The sequence below is a fragment of the Accipiter gentilis genome, chromosome 17 (genome assembly GCF_929443795.1).
Source record: "Accipiter gentilis chromosome 17, bAccGen1.1, whole genome shotgun sequence".
Lineage (NCBI taxonomy): Eukaryota > Metazoa > Chordata > Aves > Accipitriformes > Accipitridae > Astur > Astur gentilis.
Genome location: NC_064896.1, coordinates 18,052,548 through 18,070,689, shown reverse-complemented (window position 1 = coordinate 18,070,689; position 18,142 = coordinate 18,052,548). Strand labels below are relative to the sequence as shown.

The 18,142-nt window shown below is 34.7% G+C and overlaps 1 protein-coding gene across 7 annotated transcripts in view; it reads left to right on the top strand.

Moving 5' to 3' along the window:
- SBF2 (SET binding factor 2) overlaps positions 1-18,142 on the top strand; it is a 331,511-nt gene that overhangs the window by 288,417 nt on the left and 24,952 nt on the right. For 5 of the 7 annotated variants that reach the window (XM_049821080.1, XM_049821081.1, XM_049821079.1 and 2 more), the window contains 7 exons: positions 2,327-2,464; positions 3,631-3,726; positions 6,387-6,458; positions 9,180-9,364; positions 13,316-13,492; positions 16,466-16,567; positions 17,806-17,991. In XM_049821080.1, coding sequence (XP_049677037.1) covers positions 2,327-2,464; positions 3,631-3,726; positions 6,387-6,458; positions 9,180-9,364; positions 13,316-13,492; positions 16,466-16,567; positions 17,806-17,991 — 956 coding nt within the window. The remainder of the gene's footprint in view (positions 1-2,326; positions 2,465-3,630; positions 3,727-6,386; positions 6,459-9,179; positions 9,365-13,315; positions 13,493-16,465; positions 16,568-17,805; positions 17,992-18,142) is intronic. The other 2 variants (XM_049821083.1, XM_049821085.1) reach the window with 2 other exon arrangements.

Below are 18,142 nucleotides of genomic sequence, written 5' to 3'. Positions count from 1 at the left end.
CCCTTAAAAGATCAGTCATTTTATAGAAATCCCTGTTCACCTGTGCAGGTAAGGGGTTCATGCTTTGAGTCACAAGTAGTCTCTCATTCCTTTATGCTGCTGTTAACCACTGTGCGATGGGATGATTGGTGGTAAGTTTGAAGGGAAGATTTTCCACCCATAATCTTTCACAAGGACATTATGGCCCTCAATCTTTAGTTCAGATATCTGCCCAGTTCAATAACAGACTTTCATATAAGTCAAGCTATTCATCTCCTGAGTCTCTTTCCTAAAAACAAAGGTGGAGGGGAAAAAAGCAAGATGTTCCTAAAACACATACAATACTCTTCACAAAATAAAACTTTTTAACTGCAAGTGGTAAGGATGTTATCTTTTCATCTAGATATTTCATTTCCTTTCATTTAACTAAATTGTTAAGACCTAAATGGACTTTTTGTGGCATTGCTTGAAGGACTAGGAGACCCAGAGGTCATTCAAGTGGATTTCAGGATGTGTAAACCCCGCTTAAGAGTTGAAGAGAAAGTAGTGTCTTTCTTCAGGCTTATTCCACTGTCAGACGGAAACAGCATGATGTTTCCTGCTTGTACATTTTCTAATCACTTTCTAATTGTATTTGCAATTCAGACACTAATTTTAACAGGGCTATTTAGATACTAATTTTAACAGGGCTATCTTGAAATTTCATTTGCCACCTCCAAGTAATTAGGTTACTGTCTATTAGTCTCCAGCATAGACTATGATTGGATCATCACTGGAGAAAACAATTGTGGTTGATCAAAATGTGCTTAATCAAATTCTTTGACTCTCTCTCTCTCTCTCTCTCTTATTCCAAATCTTGGCTCTTGTGGTCAACATACCAAATCCTGGTTTAAGCAGCTATGACATTTTTGTCCTATAGTGAGTCCAGACGTGGCTGCAATAAACTAAAATTAAAAAAAATTTGTTTGGCATTTGAAAAAAATCTGACTCATTGAGACTGGACACATTTTTGTGGTCATAGTATGGCCTAGGACCTGACCTTCATCTCCCCTTCTTGTAAATCCTTGCACCTGCACACAAATTGGTGGCATTTTTCTGGTTAAGATCAATTTTTCTTCTTATTTTTGAGGGATTTTTCCTTGGTTCTATGTTTTGTTATTGGTTTCTTAACTTTTTTAAGTCTTAAGACTGTCTTAAGTAGACTGTCTGTTTAACTTCAGTACTTTCTCAGAGCATCATACCTTCTCATCTTGCTTTTTTTCCCTCCACCTCTGTTTTTAAACTGTCTGTTTCCTCTTTGGCTTTGCTTTCATCCATTCTTTTGCAGCCACTTCTCTCTCTGAAATGGTCCTCCTCCATGCCTCCAGCAACTTATGCAACATCAAAAACAACTGGAAAATTATTCTGCTTCTGAGATATGTAGAGTAGTCATCTGAAACTACATGCATGTAAAGGATTATTCAGAGGTTTTCAAAGAAGGAATTGTGGTTCTCACAACAGTGCAGCCCCCCTCCTACAAATTACCTAAGCATGTGGGAAGACACTTCTTGATGTTACCTGCTGGTGAAGGAACAGGTAGCCTGTCACTAGGGAACAGGAACATTACTTTCTATGATTGGAGATCCCTTAACATGTGTTATGCAGGTGTGCATGCACTGTGCGTCCTCTTTCCTCTCTCCTTTATTCCATTAAAAAGGTCAGATTCTGGGGGTAGGGTACCTGAAGGACATGCAGATTGTGTCCATTGATGTCTCTAAATGCAGCAGAGTGCATGAACACTGGTGTCTTTTGATATATGTATACTTTCAGTGAATGTGCAATATATCTCAAGGAACTTCCAGTTATAGGTAAGTAAACTTCCTTTACTGGAATGAGGAAGAGCTGGTTCACCATGGTTTTAACTTACTTTCGTTAAATAAACAGTTCTACCTGTTCTCTATACATTTTTTTAAAAGGCTGAAATTTGCTGACAAGTAGCACAAACTTAGAAATGTTGCTTTTTGTTCTGAGAGTGAAGGGAAAACTACATCATCTCCATTCTGGTTTTATTGATTGATCACTGGCTAATGATGAATGTTTTAAGCAGGGACCATGAGGTAAAAGACTCTTTCAGAAGTTTAGCTTTGTGGAGTGGAGTGCAAGAGAACATTGCTGGGTGCTGCTCTGCAGCCGGGTGATGAATATCTGAGCGTTCTTTGTCATCAAATGAATGGCTTTTGAACCTTTGATAGACAAACCATGACATTTTCAATCTCTGCTTTACATAATAAGCTTTTTTATTTTGCTATTCTATTTGTTTATAAATGTACTTATATTTTAATGTATTCCATTCTTCTTGTGGCTCTAGCTCCTGCTTCTTTAGAATCTTCAAGCAGTATAGAACAGGAAAAATATTTACAAGCCTTACTGAATGTGATATCCGTCCACAGCAAAATGAATGGCAGTAATACTCTCACTGTTAGACCAACAATTGCTCTGTCTCCAGGTAAAATTGGTTTATATTTTTCTTTGGTTTCTTTGGTTTCTTTTCTATGGTTAAGTTGAAAAGTGAGTTTTCTCTGATTTGGTGTTAGTTCAATGTCCCTTATGAATTCTATTGTTTCTTTATTGTTACACTTTCTAGATAGCTTGTTCACTCTTAGTTTCTGTGAATGTTTTTTCTGTATGTAAAGGATGTCTATAATCTTTCCCAAAATATTTTTCAGTATTCTTAATCTGACAGTAAATGATTATCCACCTGTGGGTCATAGTTTTTGATTAAATTCAATTGAGTATGATGGCCAGTCTTGAGGCATTAGTAATTTATTACAATTCTGGAACAAATAAAATAAAAGTTCTCCAGAATATCAAAATGCCAAAACTTTCTAGGCTTTTTTTATATCAAATGCAAGAATTATATAACAGAATCAAAAGCAAAGATGCACTTCAAAGTCTTTTATAACATTAAGTGTATTGAAAACCATATATTGAATAAGAGACTGCCAAATTGAAGAGAATGCAAAATACTACTTTATTGCATATAATGAGAAAATATGAGATTGCAAGCTCAGGTTCTACATGAGCAGATACACTATTTAGCTGCAGCAGCAAAGAAAGTTATATAGGCATTTTCATCTGTTTTACATACTCATAATAGGATTTTAATGTCATTTCCAAGTAGAGCGTTACTTGCAGTGAAAACTCTTTCAAAATACACTATTTGAGCTAAGCCTCTGTGGAAGCATGAAGCAATGAATCCATGTTTTATTTCAGTTGTTATGTGATGAAACCTGGTAAGGTTTACGTGAAGGTAACCCCAATGTCTTAGAAAGAGGAGTATGTGACTTGAAACTGTGTCTGTCTTGTCTTATTCAGTTAGTGGTAATTGGCCTAATATAGCCAAACAGTGGCTTTTCTTGTAAAATAACACCATTCCCAAAGTGTGCATGCTTTGCTTCATTTATTGTAAAATATGTCGATTGCTTAGCTGTATCTAACATCTCCATACTGTTGCCAATGTATACATCTGACTTAAAAAATAAATCTGAAGTACAAAATTGGCAAGAATTAGCTGTATTGCGTGAAAAAGGACATTTTATCAGTTATGTTAAGTGTTAGTCTGAGTAACACTGTAGTTTTTTAATCTTCTATTCTCTTTCTGGCTGACTTTAGGCACTGAAAGGAGGGCTTCAAGAATGTCTACTGTATTTAAACAGGTAGTGCCAGGACATTTGGATGTAAATCTATCCAATAGCTTTGCTCGAGGAGGTTAGTAAGACTAGCTCAAAGTCTATTATTTGAAATAATAAATGATAACAAAGTGTTAGTGAAATAAAAATAATGACACTGCTTACCGATTCATTACTCTCTCAAACAACAAAATACAGATTACAGATTAGCCTTAGTCCATAACATTATTTAAGTATCTAATTTCTGTTTAAATCCTGTACTTACCATTGAACTAAAGCTTGTTTCATGCTGGAAATTAGTGGAAAATTAAGCACTCAATTAGGAATTATGTTTCTAAATACTTTGTGATTGATTCATCCATATTTTTAATTTGTCTAAAATGTATGGCCTGAAAATGCATATTTTATATTAGGATTGAATGCAATTTAGAATCTCCAATTACAGATCATTCTGGCATTTGGCTGAAGATTAGCTGATGCTTCATAAAGATACAAATAATCTATCTGAATAATTTTACCCTAGGTAAAGGAGGGAGTTATGTGGCTGGGCATAAGTAGTAGGGAGATAAAGTGCGTTCTTTGGAAATAGTTATTCTTGGGTACAGGGGCTTCTCAGTTTCATTTCTACAAGAAGCTTTCATTCTGTTAAGTGGATTCCAACTACTTTTACTCTTCTAGTCTGATGAAATTGTTATCATTTTTTATGTGCAATACATGCGTAAATTAGTGCATCAAATTCCTTAAATATATGTTAGGATAAGGATGAATCTATTTCCCAAAAGGGAGCATTTTGTATTTCATTTATTACCTTTTATCTCTGAAGGCTCCTCCTACAATTATTGCTAAGCATCTAAAAGTTGCTTTTCTTCCTTTTCAATACCTCATCTAAAATTAGTTAGACTTACTTTGACCTGCTGAGGTCCATTCCAACCTAAATTATTGTGTGGTAGAAAAACTGTAGCTTCATATAGGGAAGAATAAAACAATTTTGTAGAGAAAAACTTCCAAAAGAGATGGACGGGATTAGAGAAATGAAGGAAGGAAGAAGGCAGGAGGGAGGGAGAAAGGAAAGAAAGGAAAATACTCAGAGCTGTATAGAGAAGTTGTGTGAGAATTGTAGCAGAAGGGAAGAGAGGAAGGGCAGGTAAATGGTGATCACCAAAAAATGGAAAATTCTGTGCATTTTCATTAATCATAGTATGTGCATATTTTATATCTAAAAGTTCTGTTTATGTTCTCTGTTGACTGTCTTGTTATTGTAGTACATAGAGATGAAAAAACATAGTGATTTTAATTTGATAGGTAAAATGGCTAGGGACCTTAGAGAACAGGAGTTAATAGTGTCTGGAATTGTTAGATGAATTGGTGGCTGTGCCCAGCCTGTCTTTGTACTGTGAAGTAGTGAAAATGCTGGGTAGTTGGCAGCAGACAGGTTGTATTCCATCCCCTCGTGTTGGGACAAAAATGCCAACAGCAAAGCGGTGCTGAGGGGCAGTGAAGGTGCTCCAGATAAGTAAGGGAAAGCTTGCTGGTTGACTGCATGGAATTTGTCTTTTGAAGATAGAAGAATTACTGAAATAACTGTTGCTGGTTTCTGGGATTAGAGTTTGTGGTAAGTGCAATAGGATGAGTTTGTTGCTACTCAGTGAAGAAAACAGGAGTCAAGGCAGTATTAAGTCACAGACGTGTTGTTTTGTTGGACATTGAAGTCTCTTGGATAAATTTCAGCTGTAATCAGGAAGAGGGCAGAGAAGTTATCTTGTGTCTCGCTGGATTCACGCCACACCTGCTCTATATATCTGAAAGGTGTAATTACAGCCCAGTGTCTGCAGTCTATTCACAGTTCAGCAGGATACATGAGGACTTTGCTGAAACATAAGAATGTTTGACAAGTGCAATGGGAGCCCTAGTGAAGGTGAGAAGTTGACAGGGTAAGAGAGACCAGGGAAAGGGAGCATCTCCCTGTAGAGAAGTAAACACTAGGGTTTTTAGATTAGCTAACCCAATTTGTTTAGAAGAAACGCTAAAATACACAAAGGATATAGAATTGCTAAAATTGTTGTTCTCAAATTGATTCACATGATTTATTATTGCAAAGTTTTTTACTGCTTTTTCACAGCTAGTTTTATTTCACATGTGAAGTAGTGTCACGAGACTGTATGCGGGACCAAAAATACAGGTTTTTGGTCAGCTGAAAAAACAGACTTATGCAGGCAGTCTAAAAATGGCGATTTCTTTCTCCTTCATATTCCTAGAATCTTGCACTCTGATTTGATTTTGAGGTCCATCAAATTATGTACCTAAAATAGACTAAAACAGTTTTTTAAAAAAGCACTAAGGCTGGGATTTTTAATTAAGCTAACTTTCAGCTGGATAGAAGCTTTCAATAAAGTATTCAGCAGAATGATTTAATTGTTACATTTCCTTTGGTATTGTAATTATGGAAAAACACGATGGCTGTGCTACATATTTGAAACTATTGCAATGACAATGAAAATTACTCCTTTTTGATAAATGGGTACTTCCTTCCCATTTTATATTGGTTTTCTGGCTTGATTGATGTTTTGTCTTGTGATGACTAAGATTTGTGCTGTCTGATAAATCATGTGCTATAAAGAAATTCAATTTATACTAGATCTTTGGAAATTAATAAGTAACCCTTTTCTTTTCTCCTGCAATGTGTCTCGCTGCAATGTGCATTCCATTCCTCCTCCTTCTGTCTTAACTGTTATCTACCAGTGCTTGGGTACAGAGATAAATGTTTCACTCATTCAAATTCCAAATCAGCAACTAAGGGAAGAGTCCATCAAGGTACTGTATTCTGTGTCCTGAAAGCACATTCTTTTCTACCATCTCCATAACTACTACAATATGTTAATACATGCTAAAGTGATACTGACAGAAAGCCCTGATTCTGCATTAACAAAATTTTGGTGTTTTAGTTCAGTGTTGTGGTTTTGTTTCCTGTCGGGGGGGGCGGTTGGCCATTGAATGTATGATGCAGTGACAGTGATTAGTCACACACTTCACCATGTTTTCTTTAATAATTTTATGATCTAATGTGGAGTGATATGTAGAAAATTTTGTGTGTGAAAATTTTAAAAATTAAAAAAATTAATTCTTCAAAAGAGCACTTAGTACTCCTACTGCTTTAGAAAATAGCTAAGAATACTGTTACCTAGTCAATGAACGTTCTTTCCAAAATTATTCTTAATTGAAGTGAACAGGAAAAATTTGATTTCTGCCAAATTAGAAAGTCATAATAATATGGTTTATGCCAAATAATGAAAGCTAGATACTGCTAACAAAAAATAAGATATTAGGCAGAATTAGAATAGGAATATAATTGTGTCTTTTAATCACTGTTATCCGTCACTGGTAAACATGTTCATCTGCATGTATTTGTAACCAGTTTTGTTACTTTTGATGTGCTACAGGCACTAATGATGGCCTGCATTTGTAAAATGTTAGAAGGTGACACTGTCTATTTTTGTATGTATCATCTTTGGGGACAGTTGTCTGTGTTGGAGCTAGCATTTTTTCATACTAAATTAACAAGAATTTTTTTCTCGTATTAAATGCTTGCTGTGATTTCTGCTTGCTGAAGTCTTTATTATTTCAGCTGTAGTAGTTGGGATGTGGAACAAAAGTTTATACTACACATATTACTTTACTATGTGAGGTATTTATAAAACTGGCTGTCTTTGAAGTGGAAATTGTTTAGAACTGTTACCAATTCATATGCTCCTAGCCAACCATTCTCAATTACTCCTGTTTGTTTGCTCACATCTAAGACTAGCAGACAGGCAGACAGACAAACTAAACTGTACAGACAGGTCCCAGTCGAGGATTACCGTATAGAGTTTTTCTTTAATAGAAACATTATCCTGCTTCTAAAAAATAGAATAAAATTATTTTGCTGGTTGAGCTACCTCAGTGGAATTTGACTGTTTTCTGCAGCTCTTCTACTTCTATGCAAGAAATGTTAACTATACATATTATTGGATTTTCCTGAAGGGGGTGGGGGGGTGGGGTACTGCAGTATCTAAATTTCCTCTACTACGAGGTATTTCTGGTGCCATTTTTTTATATCTTGCTTCACAGATCTATGGACAGGATTGTCTTCTGAAAATCTGATTTACTGCATATTGGGTTAAAGAATTTCACACTGCCATTTGAATGCCAAATGTAGTATACTTTAAGGGATTTGATTTTAAAGTAGTGCTGTTTATATTCTGAAAATCAAGTACCTTTCACATACCTCACATTGGACACACAAAAACAGTCTCACAAAATCATTGTTACTAACTAAGACCTAAGGAACAGAAAAATATTTACTACTTGTCTTTTCTTCTGCTAGTGCTAAACAGGCCTTGGCAATCTGGTTTATCAGTATTTAACTTATGTTGAAATCACAAAACTTGGTTAAGCATGATCAGATCAGCGCATGTTTGTGTGCTGTAGGAATTGCCTCCTCTGGAAATGACAATACAGCTGCATCAGCAAGGCACACACAACATGCAAACTAAAATTGCTGTTGAGAGCCACAGGTTATTAGGTTGGTACAATGTCATTCAGATATTGCTGTGCTGCTTTCAAATGCAAGTCTGTGGTTCCATGTCACACTGCACTGTTTCCACCTCATGCTGTTGCTAGCTTTGAGATTTCTGTACCATTCCCTTCTGCCAGAGTAATGGCTATCTTAACTGCCAGACTAAACTTCTAGGATCTTCTGGGCATCCTTCTCTCTACTCACACAACTGTACTGTATTCACATCTGCTAGAATATAGTCATGAAACACCGATTAAAAAAATAACCTCCTTAAATTCAGTTTCATTTCTAATTGTCCATTAGACAGGGACAATTAAAAACTAAAATTCATGGCATTCTGCATTTTAATCATGGCATTTCAAGAGTAAATATGAAGTACTTTATCCTGAAACGTAATATTTGAATTGATCATCCTTGTATACATTTTTCATTATAATACGATATGGTTGATACTATTATTACACTACATTGTGTAAGGCAAAAGGAACAAAAGAATTCTAGATAATGGAATTTTAAGTGATACTATTTCTGGTTTTGAAGAACATTATTATACAATATATTTACTAGTTAGACTTCCAAAACAATATGCCTTTGACAAGGAAGTGCATCAATTTTTTGTCCTTATCTCTGAAAAGAACACTAGCAATTTCATTTCCAAACACTTAAATGGATGTTAATTACTTGCAAGTTGTGATTCATTTTATCATATTAGTGATATCTTAGCAACCATTTTCTCTCCAATAGAAAGTGCTGTACGGTTTGATTAGTATCTTAGGTTAAATGACAATGCAGGAGGATGCTTTTGACAATTTTTGTGATGAAAATATTTCTTTCCACTACCTGCTGTTTATTGTGTCCTATGAGGGATGCAAATGACATGTTTAAGCACTCTACTTTCCTAGTTGTATTTTAGCCTTAATAATTATGATCTCCAGTGTCTCACACAAAGAGGTTTTAAAATATTTTTCATCTTTGTGAAGGTGTATGGGCAAGTCTTCGTTCAAGCAACCGGTTTATCAACACTCAGACTCCATTCATTGACGTTGGTGCAAGACTTGCAGGGAAAGATAACACCACTTCCTACAGTAGCAGCACTTTTCTGCAAAGTCAGCTTTTGAGACGACAAGCAGCTCTCTACATATTTGGAGAAAAATCTCAGTTACGGGTAATGGCACTTTTTTCTTTTAATGTTAACATAGTTTTCCTTTGGCTTGAGTTTAATAACCCTGATGTTTTTACAAAATAGTAAATAATGTTACAGATAAAGCAAATGGATAACTGTCCTAAAGGTGTAAACCCTTATGAGGATTATTCCTATAAGCAGAATAACAATTAATGCTGTATAACTTGGTGGCCGCTGGGAAAGGGGGAAATCAAGCTCTGTGGTTATGTAATACAACCAAGTTAACATAAATTAAAATATACTAAATTATCTTAAAGAGCAGTTAAAGATCAGGCTCAAATTCACAAAAGTTCTGCGAGTAGAGCCCTATTTGTCACTTTTGGTCAAGTGCTGATGTGTAGTAGAGCTAAGAGATACAAAGATGGGTAACATGACTAGAGGAATGGAATAGCTTTTGTACAAGGTAAGAGCACTCAAGTTGGGAAAGACACGGCTAGGAAGGCCATACATTATTGCTAGGCAACAGAGCATCCAGCAAAGCCTTCATATTCAGAAGTCACCATGTCTTTGCTGTCTCAACTGTCTGCCTGCATTGGCTTTGCAGGCAACAAGGGCAGCAGAGTTTGGCTCTGCTCAGTGTAGCTGCTGGGATAAAGATGAATGATGGGACTGTAGGCAAATGGAGTGGGGCTGGTTTAGCAGCAGCGGAGCTGGCTGCTCCTTTCAGAGACTCTTCAGAGCTATTCCAAGGGAAGCGCTGGAGTTCTGTATCTGTAAGTTCTTGCTTTCGGAGACACACTTAATTACATCTAAATCCATACTACTGTACTCTGATTCTGCTGACTACTCATCTGTTGTTCAGGTGAGTTGTCATCTCAGTGATTTCTATTTTGGGAAACATGAAACAGACTTATTTGGTAATTTAAAGTGTAATTTTATTTTTCCTGATGCGTTGAAATATGTTATGAAGCAAATGGAATGTTGTTAGTCAGGAAAGCGATTACCAGAGAAAACCTTTGTTACTGTGGGCAGCGCTTGAACTCACATGAAGCCAAATTGATGTGAATAAGGCCAGCTCAGAAGTCTGTCCATCCTGATTCGATTACATGAAGAGGACCATGATGTCTACAGTTTCATACACCTTTTTGGGTAGATTTTATTGTTTTAGATGCAGTTGTTTAAGAAACATTATGGTACTTTTACATTTTTTCAGAAAATGTTTGCAGATTATTTTTTTAAAATCTCTGCATTCAAAGATTGAAAAATCAATTGTTTAATACTTTCTTATTCAAAATGTGAGCATACATAAAATATTATGTATTTTTTGAAGTATATTACTTCAAAAAGCAGTTATTGGTAGTAGGAAAATACATCAGTATTCAATTCTTTCTGAAATTATGTTATATCAGGAGATGGAAGAATCATGCTGTATCAGAATGGTGAATCAAAATTCTTTGCAAATGTTTTTCTATTTTGACTTTTTGTAACTTCAGATGTTCTTTTGTATGTTATTTGTATTTTCAGTTGTATTTTTAAATGATGGTTATATAACAGGTATTAGTTCTTATTCCATTTTTACTGTGCCTTTTATCGTTTATTGCAAATTTTATTGCAAATTCATTTTCCTTTTGGTTTCTTCATTACACAGTGGTACACAAAGTAGTCATTTTTAACTAGGTTTTCGACATTCTATTGCTTTCTAATATAATTAGAATAATGATAATTTACAGAAATATCCTCTTAAGTCTATAATCAAAGTGTTCTGATTTAATATAACAAAGCATCAGAATATAACGTAAGACTAAACAGAAATTTTGAAAGTAAACATCATTTATCATTATTAGAACAAACTGTTCTTTCGAACAATAAGAAAACTGTTTATTTTCCTGCAAAATTTTTCAGTTTTATTGAGTTGGCATTTTAATTTGCTTTTCTGGACAATGTTCTTCCCAAAGCTTTCAAACAGGTCTATTCATATCAATTTTTCATCTTGTTAAGTCTTTTTTTATAACCATAACCCCCAGAAGGCTCTGGCAAAGGAGACACTTTGATGAAAAGGAATACAGGAAGAGTAATGCAGAAGAAATGATTGCATAGAATTAAATTGCCATAATCCAGTAGTAACAATTATTCACGTTTCTATTTGTTTGATTTCTTAATGAATGATAAGTGAAGAATTCAATCATGTATCTAAAGATAGGTAGTAGAAGCATCTTTAGTCTGCTGCTTTGAAGTGACCCTTTAAACCACTTGTGCAAAAAATGGAAGTTGTTTAATGTATCAGCAGTCACAAACTGGGTGGGGATAATATGTTAGTGCTTGGTATAGATTAAAACATTTTTAATATATTACCATACAGGTGTGTATTGTTAAGCAGAATATGAAAAGAGCTGACTATTGGATGTACAAACAACAAGCATTGGACAAGATCAACATGAAACAGTCTGAAGTCCAGTGGGATATATATAATTTGGAAATAGTTTAAAAATCAATACTTCAAGGATCCTTACTTTATGCTGGATGATTGCTGGTTTAGAGTTTACGGGGTTTTCACCTTTTTTTGTTGTTCTGTTTAATAATATAATTTTACAGAAGATGAGTCATCTCTGGGCATTTCTAAGGAAAAGTGTATTGTGTTAGCAAATATAAAAATAAAATTACATAGCGATTAAGTGATTGTTTTGAACCTTCTCTCACTGATTTGTATCTATTCGATAAGATCAATTCAACTTTTGTTTTTGTATAAAGAAATTGTGTTAATTTTTGGTTGTGAAGTATTTTCCTAGCTTTTGTTAGCATCCTACTAACTTGGAATTTGCTGATTTTATAAAGGGCTTGGCAGAGCATGCATTACCGATGTTGATTCCTATAAGGACCTGCTTTATTCTGCTAAATATCGTGTCACATAAATTGATGGTACAAACAGAAATATATAACATTTTAAGGAAATTGTGCTACTTTTCTCGATTGCTTTTATCATACATTATTACAACTTAGCATTCTAAAAAAGCAAGTTTGCTAGCTGAGCTATTGAATTTATTCTTGAACCATGCCAAAATATAAACAGAACTAAATCTGAGCTTTCACTTTCCTACATTTTTGCTTGGCATCCTATGAAGCAACTTAATGAAGATTATTTGCAGGGCAAGTTTGATCCCAGAAAGAGAATTTCTGAAGAAAACTGAAAAAGTTTGCTATGAAGATCTTCAGTGATGCGTCACACATGAGAATTGTTTTTCCTAATAATGTTGTCCATATTATCCTTTTCATCATAGTTCTTTTTTTTCTGTTAGCTAACTTAATCTCTTAATTTAAGTCCTCTCTTATTGCTCATTTTCTAAGTGCAGTAAGTAAAACAAAACATGAAGAATTCTGCTAGGAAAATCTCACATACCTCTTGGAAATTATATCAGCTATTCCCTGACTGCTATTCTGTGTTGAACTAGGTACTTTAGACAAAAAACTGTCTCAATGTGCAGTGACCACTTAGATGAGTCAACTAGTTTGCAGTTTGGGGCGTTCTTTTTGGATTTAGGGGTTACTTTTTTCTTGCTTTACTGAACTACTAGAATCTGTCCTGCACTGTTGGTATGTCATCCGTGCAGTTATTTTAAATTTTATTTATTTATTGTTACTTTGCTTTAAAAATCTTAAAGGAAGCACATGATGTTGTGTATAAAGAACTCAATAGATTTTTCACTCGACTTTGGTTTTTTACTACTCATCACTGTAATTATTATTATTATTAAACATATGACTGCTGTGCATTATATTCTGATATTATGAGTAGTAGGTGGATACTTTATTATGGTACATTTTGCAAGTGTTTTAAGGATTTTTATTATCATGGGCAGGTGTTTAACTAAACAGATTTTTAATTAGGAATTGAAATACTTAGCAATAAAGCAGGCAAGACTTTGAGATTTAACGAGACTGTAAGTGAAAAATATGCTTCCCTTTTAAATTACATCTGCTGTTATCCTTTTCAAACAGGGATTCAAACTCGATTTTGCTTTGAATTGTGAATTTGTTCCTGTTGAATTCAGTGACATCCGACAGACAAAGGCAAGCTTTAAAAAGCTGATGAGAGCTTGTGTTCCCAGCACTATTCCTACGGATTCTGAGGCAACATTTCTTAAAGCACTTGGGGAGTCCGAGTGGTTCCCACAGGTAATTTATATGACAGGTACTTCTAATAATCTATATGCAGTACTGCTAACACAAAATAAATTTCAGGCTCTTCTGACAGAGAGCTATTGTATTCTAACCAGCTGTTCTTCTTCATTCATTTTAATTGTTTTGCATTCTATCAATTCTGTCATTACATAAGCATTATTATTTTAATGCAATCATAACATTTACAAATGTGAGAGGCATTTTTGTATAACATAATTTATGGTTTGTAACATGGAACACGTACGCAAGTAAAGATGACCAGTTTTTCTGCCTACGTAGATTTATGGTCTTGATTTTAACTGCTTTTTTCTTATTTTATATATTTTAAAAATCAGAAAAAAATATAGAACAATAAATGAGCCTTTTGGTTTTAAAATCAATATTCTACTCTTCATACATGTTCCCACCCTGAATTTCCATATGCACAAGTATTTAACAAATAAGCTAGCATCTGTTACTTGTTGTGGGATATGGGGGAGTGTTTGCGGGGGAGAGGGGATTGTGTGTGTGTTAATCTGTTCTCTCTGAATCTGTTCCTTTACTTCCCTATCCCATATTCACTTACATAAAGATTAACCAAGCAAAGGCAAGACTAGAAGTAACTTTGCAAGATTCAAATTAAGAAGGATGTGCCAAAGTCAGCTCTTTGTAAATCTAAAACCATTTTAATTATAGTGAATGTTTTTTAACAGGTGCATGTTATGTTTGGAACCCTCTGCTGAATATATTCTTCTCAAACACAATTAATCAAAGAAAACAGAATAGACTCTTATACTGATTTCTTAAGGAGGAAATTACGCATCAGAGAATGTACTCTTGTTTGAAATGTGCTACAGTGCAAGGAGTGGCTTAACTTCTTCGCTGGAGGTGTGCTCACTCCTTAGAGAGCTTAGGAGCTGGTCATTGCTCTGTCTGGCCACCACGTCCTTCAAGTAGGGGAGAAGTGGAAAGAGCAAGAAACCTTGACTCCCTCATCATGTGAACATTTTCAATCACAGAGTAGTGGAGCAAGTTGATAAGCGTGAATAAATGAAATTAATGTCACTTCGATGAAATAAACATGTCCCTGTAGCAGCACAGAGATCAAGGGGAGATTATAACATTGGAGTTATGTTCTTTTGGCATATTTGAGAGGAAAAGTAATAGCGTATCACTCTCTGCTCAAGACTAGATCGTAATGTCACACACTAGCTGTGTGACATTTGAACCACATTTCTGTGGTTTACATCAAGTCACATGTGACTTACGTGATAAAGTTGATTTATGACTGATTTGACACATTTTCTGCTATTCCTGTGAAAGAACATAGATCTATCATTTCGGAACTTTGTTTTTATTGTATTAAGCTTTCCTCTCCTGGGCAATAGAAGTTACACAGTATTGATTTTAACACTGTATAGGCTAAATATTTCTTCATAGGGATGTGAATACATAAGAAATTTGAAGTGCTGCCCTATCTTCTGAATACAAATGATAAAAATAGGATTTGGGGTTTTGTTCATATTGAATCTGTAATCAGATTGCATATAGGTTTCTTCATTAAGGACAGCAAAAAATAGCCTTTCTTCCATTCTACTGCCTAAGAAAGTATAGAACAACAAACAAACTGCTTGGTTTTAAAAAATGGTGCTCTTTTCAATCTTTTCCTATTTAAAATTACAGGAAAATGAGTTTATTTTCTAAGTAATAGCTATGTGAATGTTCAGAGGAGTTAAGTGTTTTCCATCACAATTTCCATGGTAATATTCATAGGATTGGGCTTTTTTTAAGAGGAAAAAATCAGACTGCCCTAAAGCAGGATGAATTTTCTAGGTTTTAACTGTTGTCTGATTGATCTTTTTTCCTCTTACTTTCTCCAATTTAATTTTGTTCTCCCTGAGTCACTTTCCTGTGCCTTCTGTACTTTCTGAACTTACTTTTTCCCCCCTGCATAAATGATCTTAGATGTCTCTTGCCATCTTTTCCTATACTGTTTTCTCCCTTCTTTCAGGCTTTCGTCTTTCCTACTGCTGCTCTTGGTTGCATTGTATTCAGTGCTCTGCAAACAGCAGTTTCATTCTACTGTAAAAAACTGAATTGCTTACATATTGTCTATTATGTTGTTTACCAAGAATGCTGTCGTAGTATGACAAAAATGGTAGAAACATCATATAGCTTTTCCTTTTAGTAATAGTAATGTGAAGTCTCATAGTAAGATAAAATTGGTCAAATTCACCTAAATTTTTTGTCCTGCTTAGACCTATCATGTTTGAATCAATCTCGTTCAAGTCAGTAACCCTTCACAGAGAAATTAACTAAACCACCTGCTCAAGGAATTTTAGTATCACTGCATAATGAATATTAGAATGCAAATAATGAATGTGTCCTCTTTCCATATGTTTTAGCCAGTCTGCCCAAGTATAAGAAACACTGTTTAATCTATCTAAACTATTTCCAGATTATAGAAATAGGATTTTTATGTGTTTGGGTTTCGGTTTGTGGGTTTTTGTTGATGTTGCTATTATTATTCAGTTCATTAATTTCCAACTTCCATGGGATTGAGCATTAGAAATACCTTGTAAATATCTTACATGGGTTCTCCCATCAAAGTATTCAGTGACTTTATGGAACCTTAACATTTCACAGGAAACGATTTTAGTGTTAAGCCCAGGATGGAATTTCTCTACAATAAATCTGTCAACTGTGTTGTTCCCATTCTCCTTTTTATGACAGCTATTTTACTGCAGTACTCGTTGGTTTTAATAGTTTTAAGTTCCTATCTTCAAATTTTTGCTTAGTTTTGTCGTAGTTTGGATGAAAATCCTGAGACTGTTACATTTTGTAGCTTTCTAACCTGTTGCATCCCACAGCATTTCTCTGTGCTATATGAAGATTTCAGAATACGTATTTTAACATAAAATATGAAAAGATTCTATTTATTGATAATATCTAGAAATTTATACTTTACTTATTTATAATACTTTATAGCTTCACAGGATAATGCAATTGGGTGTGATCATCTCTGAGCTCCTGGAAAATGGTTCTTCTGTTATGATTTGTTTGGAAGATGGCTGGGATATTACTGCACAAGTAAGCTGCTATTAAAACCTTGAAATAGCTAAATATTAAGAAAAAACACCAGGCAATACTTTTTCACATAAGTGACCGATAATTTGGTTTAACATTAATAAATCTGTGTTGTGGCAGCAGAGAAGAAACTAGAATGCATGAATCCTTGCATTCATTTGCAATTTATACCATGACAGACATCCTTAAAATGAATTTGTTCCAAAGGTCCTGATGGACTTACAGTTCTACGGCTTAGGTATAAAATCTGCATTCCTGCACCTGACCATATATAAGAATGAAAGCTGAAAGTTGCCACAACTGTTCATTTATCTATGTAAACATAGTACACTTTAAACACAGGAGGGAAGGAGAGGAATTCTTTCTCTTGCCATTCACTTTCCATAAATGAAGTTAAGAGACCACACACAAGGAGAAAACTAAATTTGTGCCAAAGTGACTCTAACACCTGCTGCAAGGACAGATCACCACAACAGATAACTTTCTGAAACAAACTGTAAATTAGGGGAATGAAGACCCACTGCCTCATTTAATGGATGCATTGTGTCCATGTAGTTGCTTCATAATTCAGAAGATAAACAGATGTCCATAATTCTAGTAAATAAAAACTTCATGTGCAGCCAGCATCCTGATACCAGGTAAACAAACCTACAAAAGCATGTTAACATAATTATTGGAATTATTGTCAAACAATGAAGCATAGAGAAGGGGACATATGTAGCTGGAAGTGAAAGAAGTCTGTGCTCCATTTTAAAGTCTCCTGAGATGCTGTCTATTAAAAAAAGCTGAAGTTGGCGGATGAGCACCATAACATGGCAACACTGCAGAAACCCTAAAGTCACCCTGAGGGCCAATTATTTAACACTTTATTTGCTGAGGTAGCAGATACTATTTTGTAAACATTTATTATCCTTATTTAATTAAAGAAAGTGGTTTTATTTCAAATGTAATTTAAACGTGGTAAGCATTATAATGACTTCCAAATTCTATAGTTGCTCAAGTTTGGCTTTTACAGATATCGTAAAGTCTCAATTTAATTGAAGCTTTTTCATGTGAGATAGTATTTGGTTTGTTTTATAAAAATACTTAATGTATGTTGTAAAATACTTGTAATTGAGTTCATATGAAGGCTTTTGTTTCCTTGAACTATAAACAGCTTATGGAATATTTATATTCATTGACTAAAGTGTTCTCCTAAATTCTGTCACTCTTAACACAGTGTATCCTGTCTTGTGATCTAGGTAGTATCTCTCGTGCAGTTACTCAGTGATCCCTTCTATAGGACACTTGAAGGCTTCCGAATGCTGGTGGAAAAAGAATGGCTCTCATTTGGTCATAAATTCAGTCAACGTAGTAATCTGACTCTCAATTGTCAGGGTAGTGGATTTGCTCCTGTTTTCTTACAGTTTTTAGACTGTGTGCATCAGGTAAGTCAATCTCCATCTAATTTTAGTTTACCAGAAGAGTTCATAAGTAAGTGTCTAGTTGCCACTATTTCAGATGTTATAGATAATGGCTTGAGAGAAGACTAGTAACCTCCTCCTCTAGGTTTTATTGAAGTGAATGGATTTCACGTCA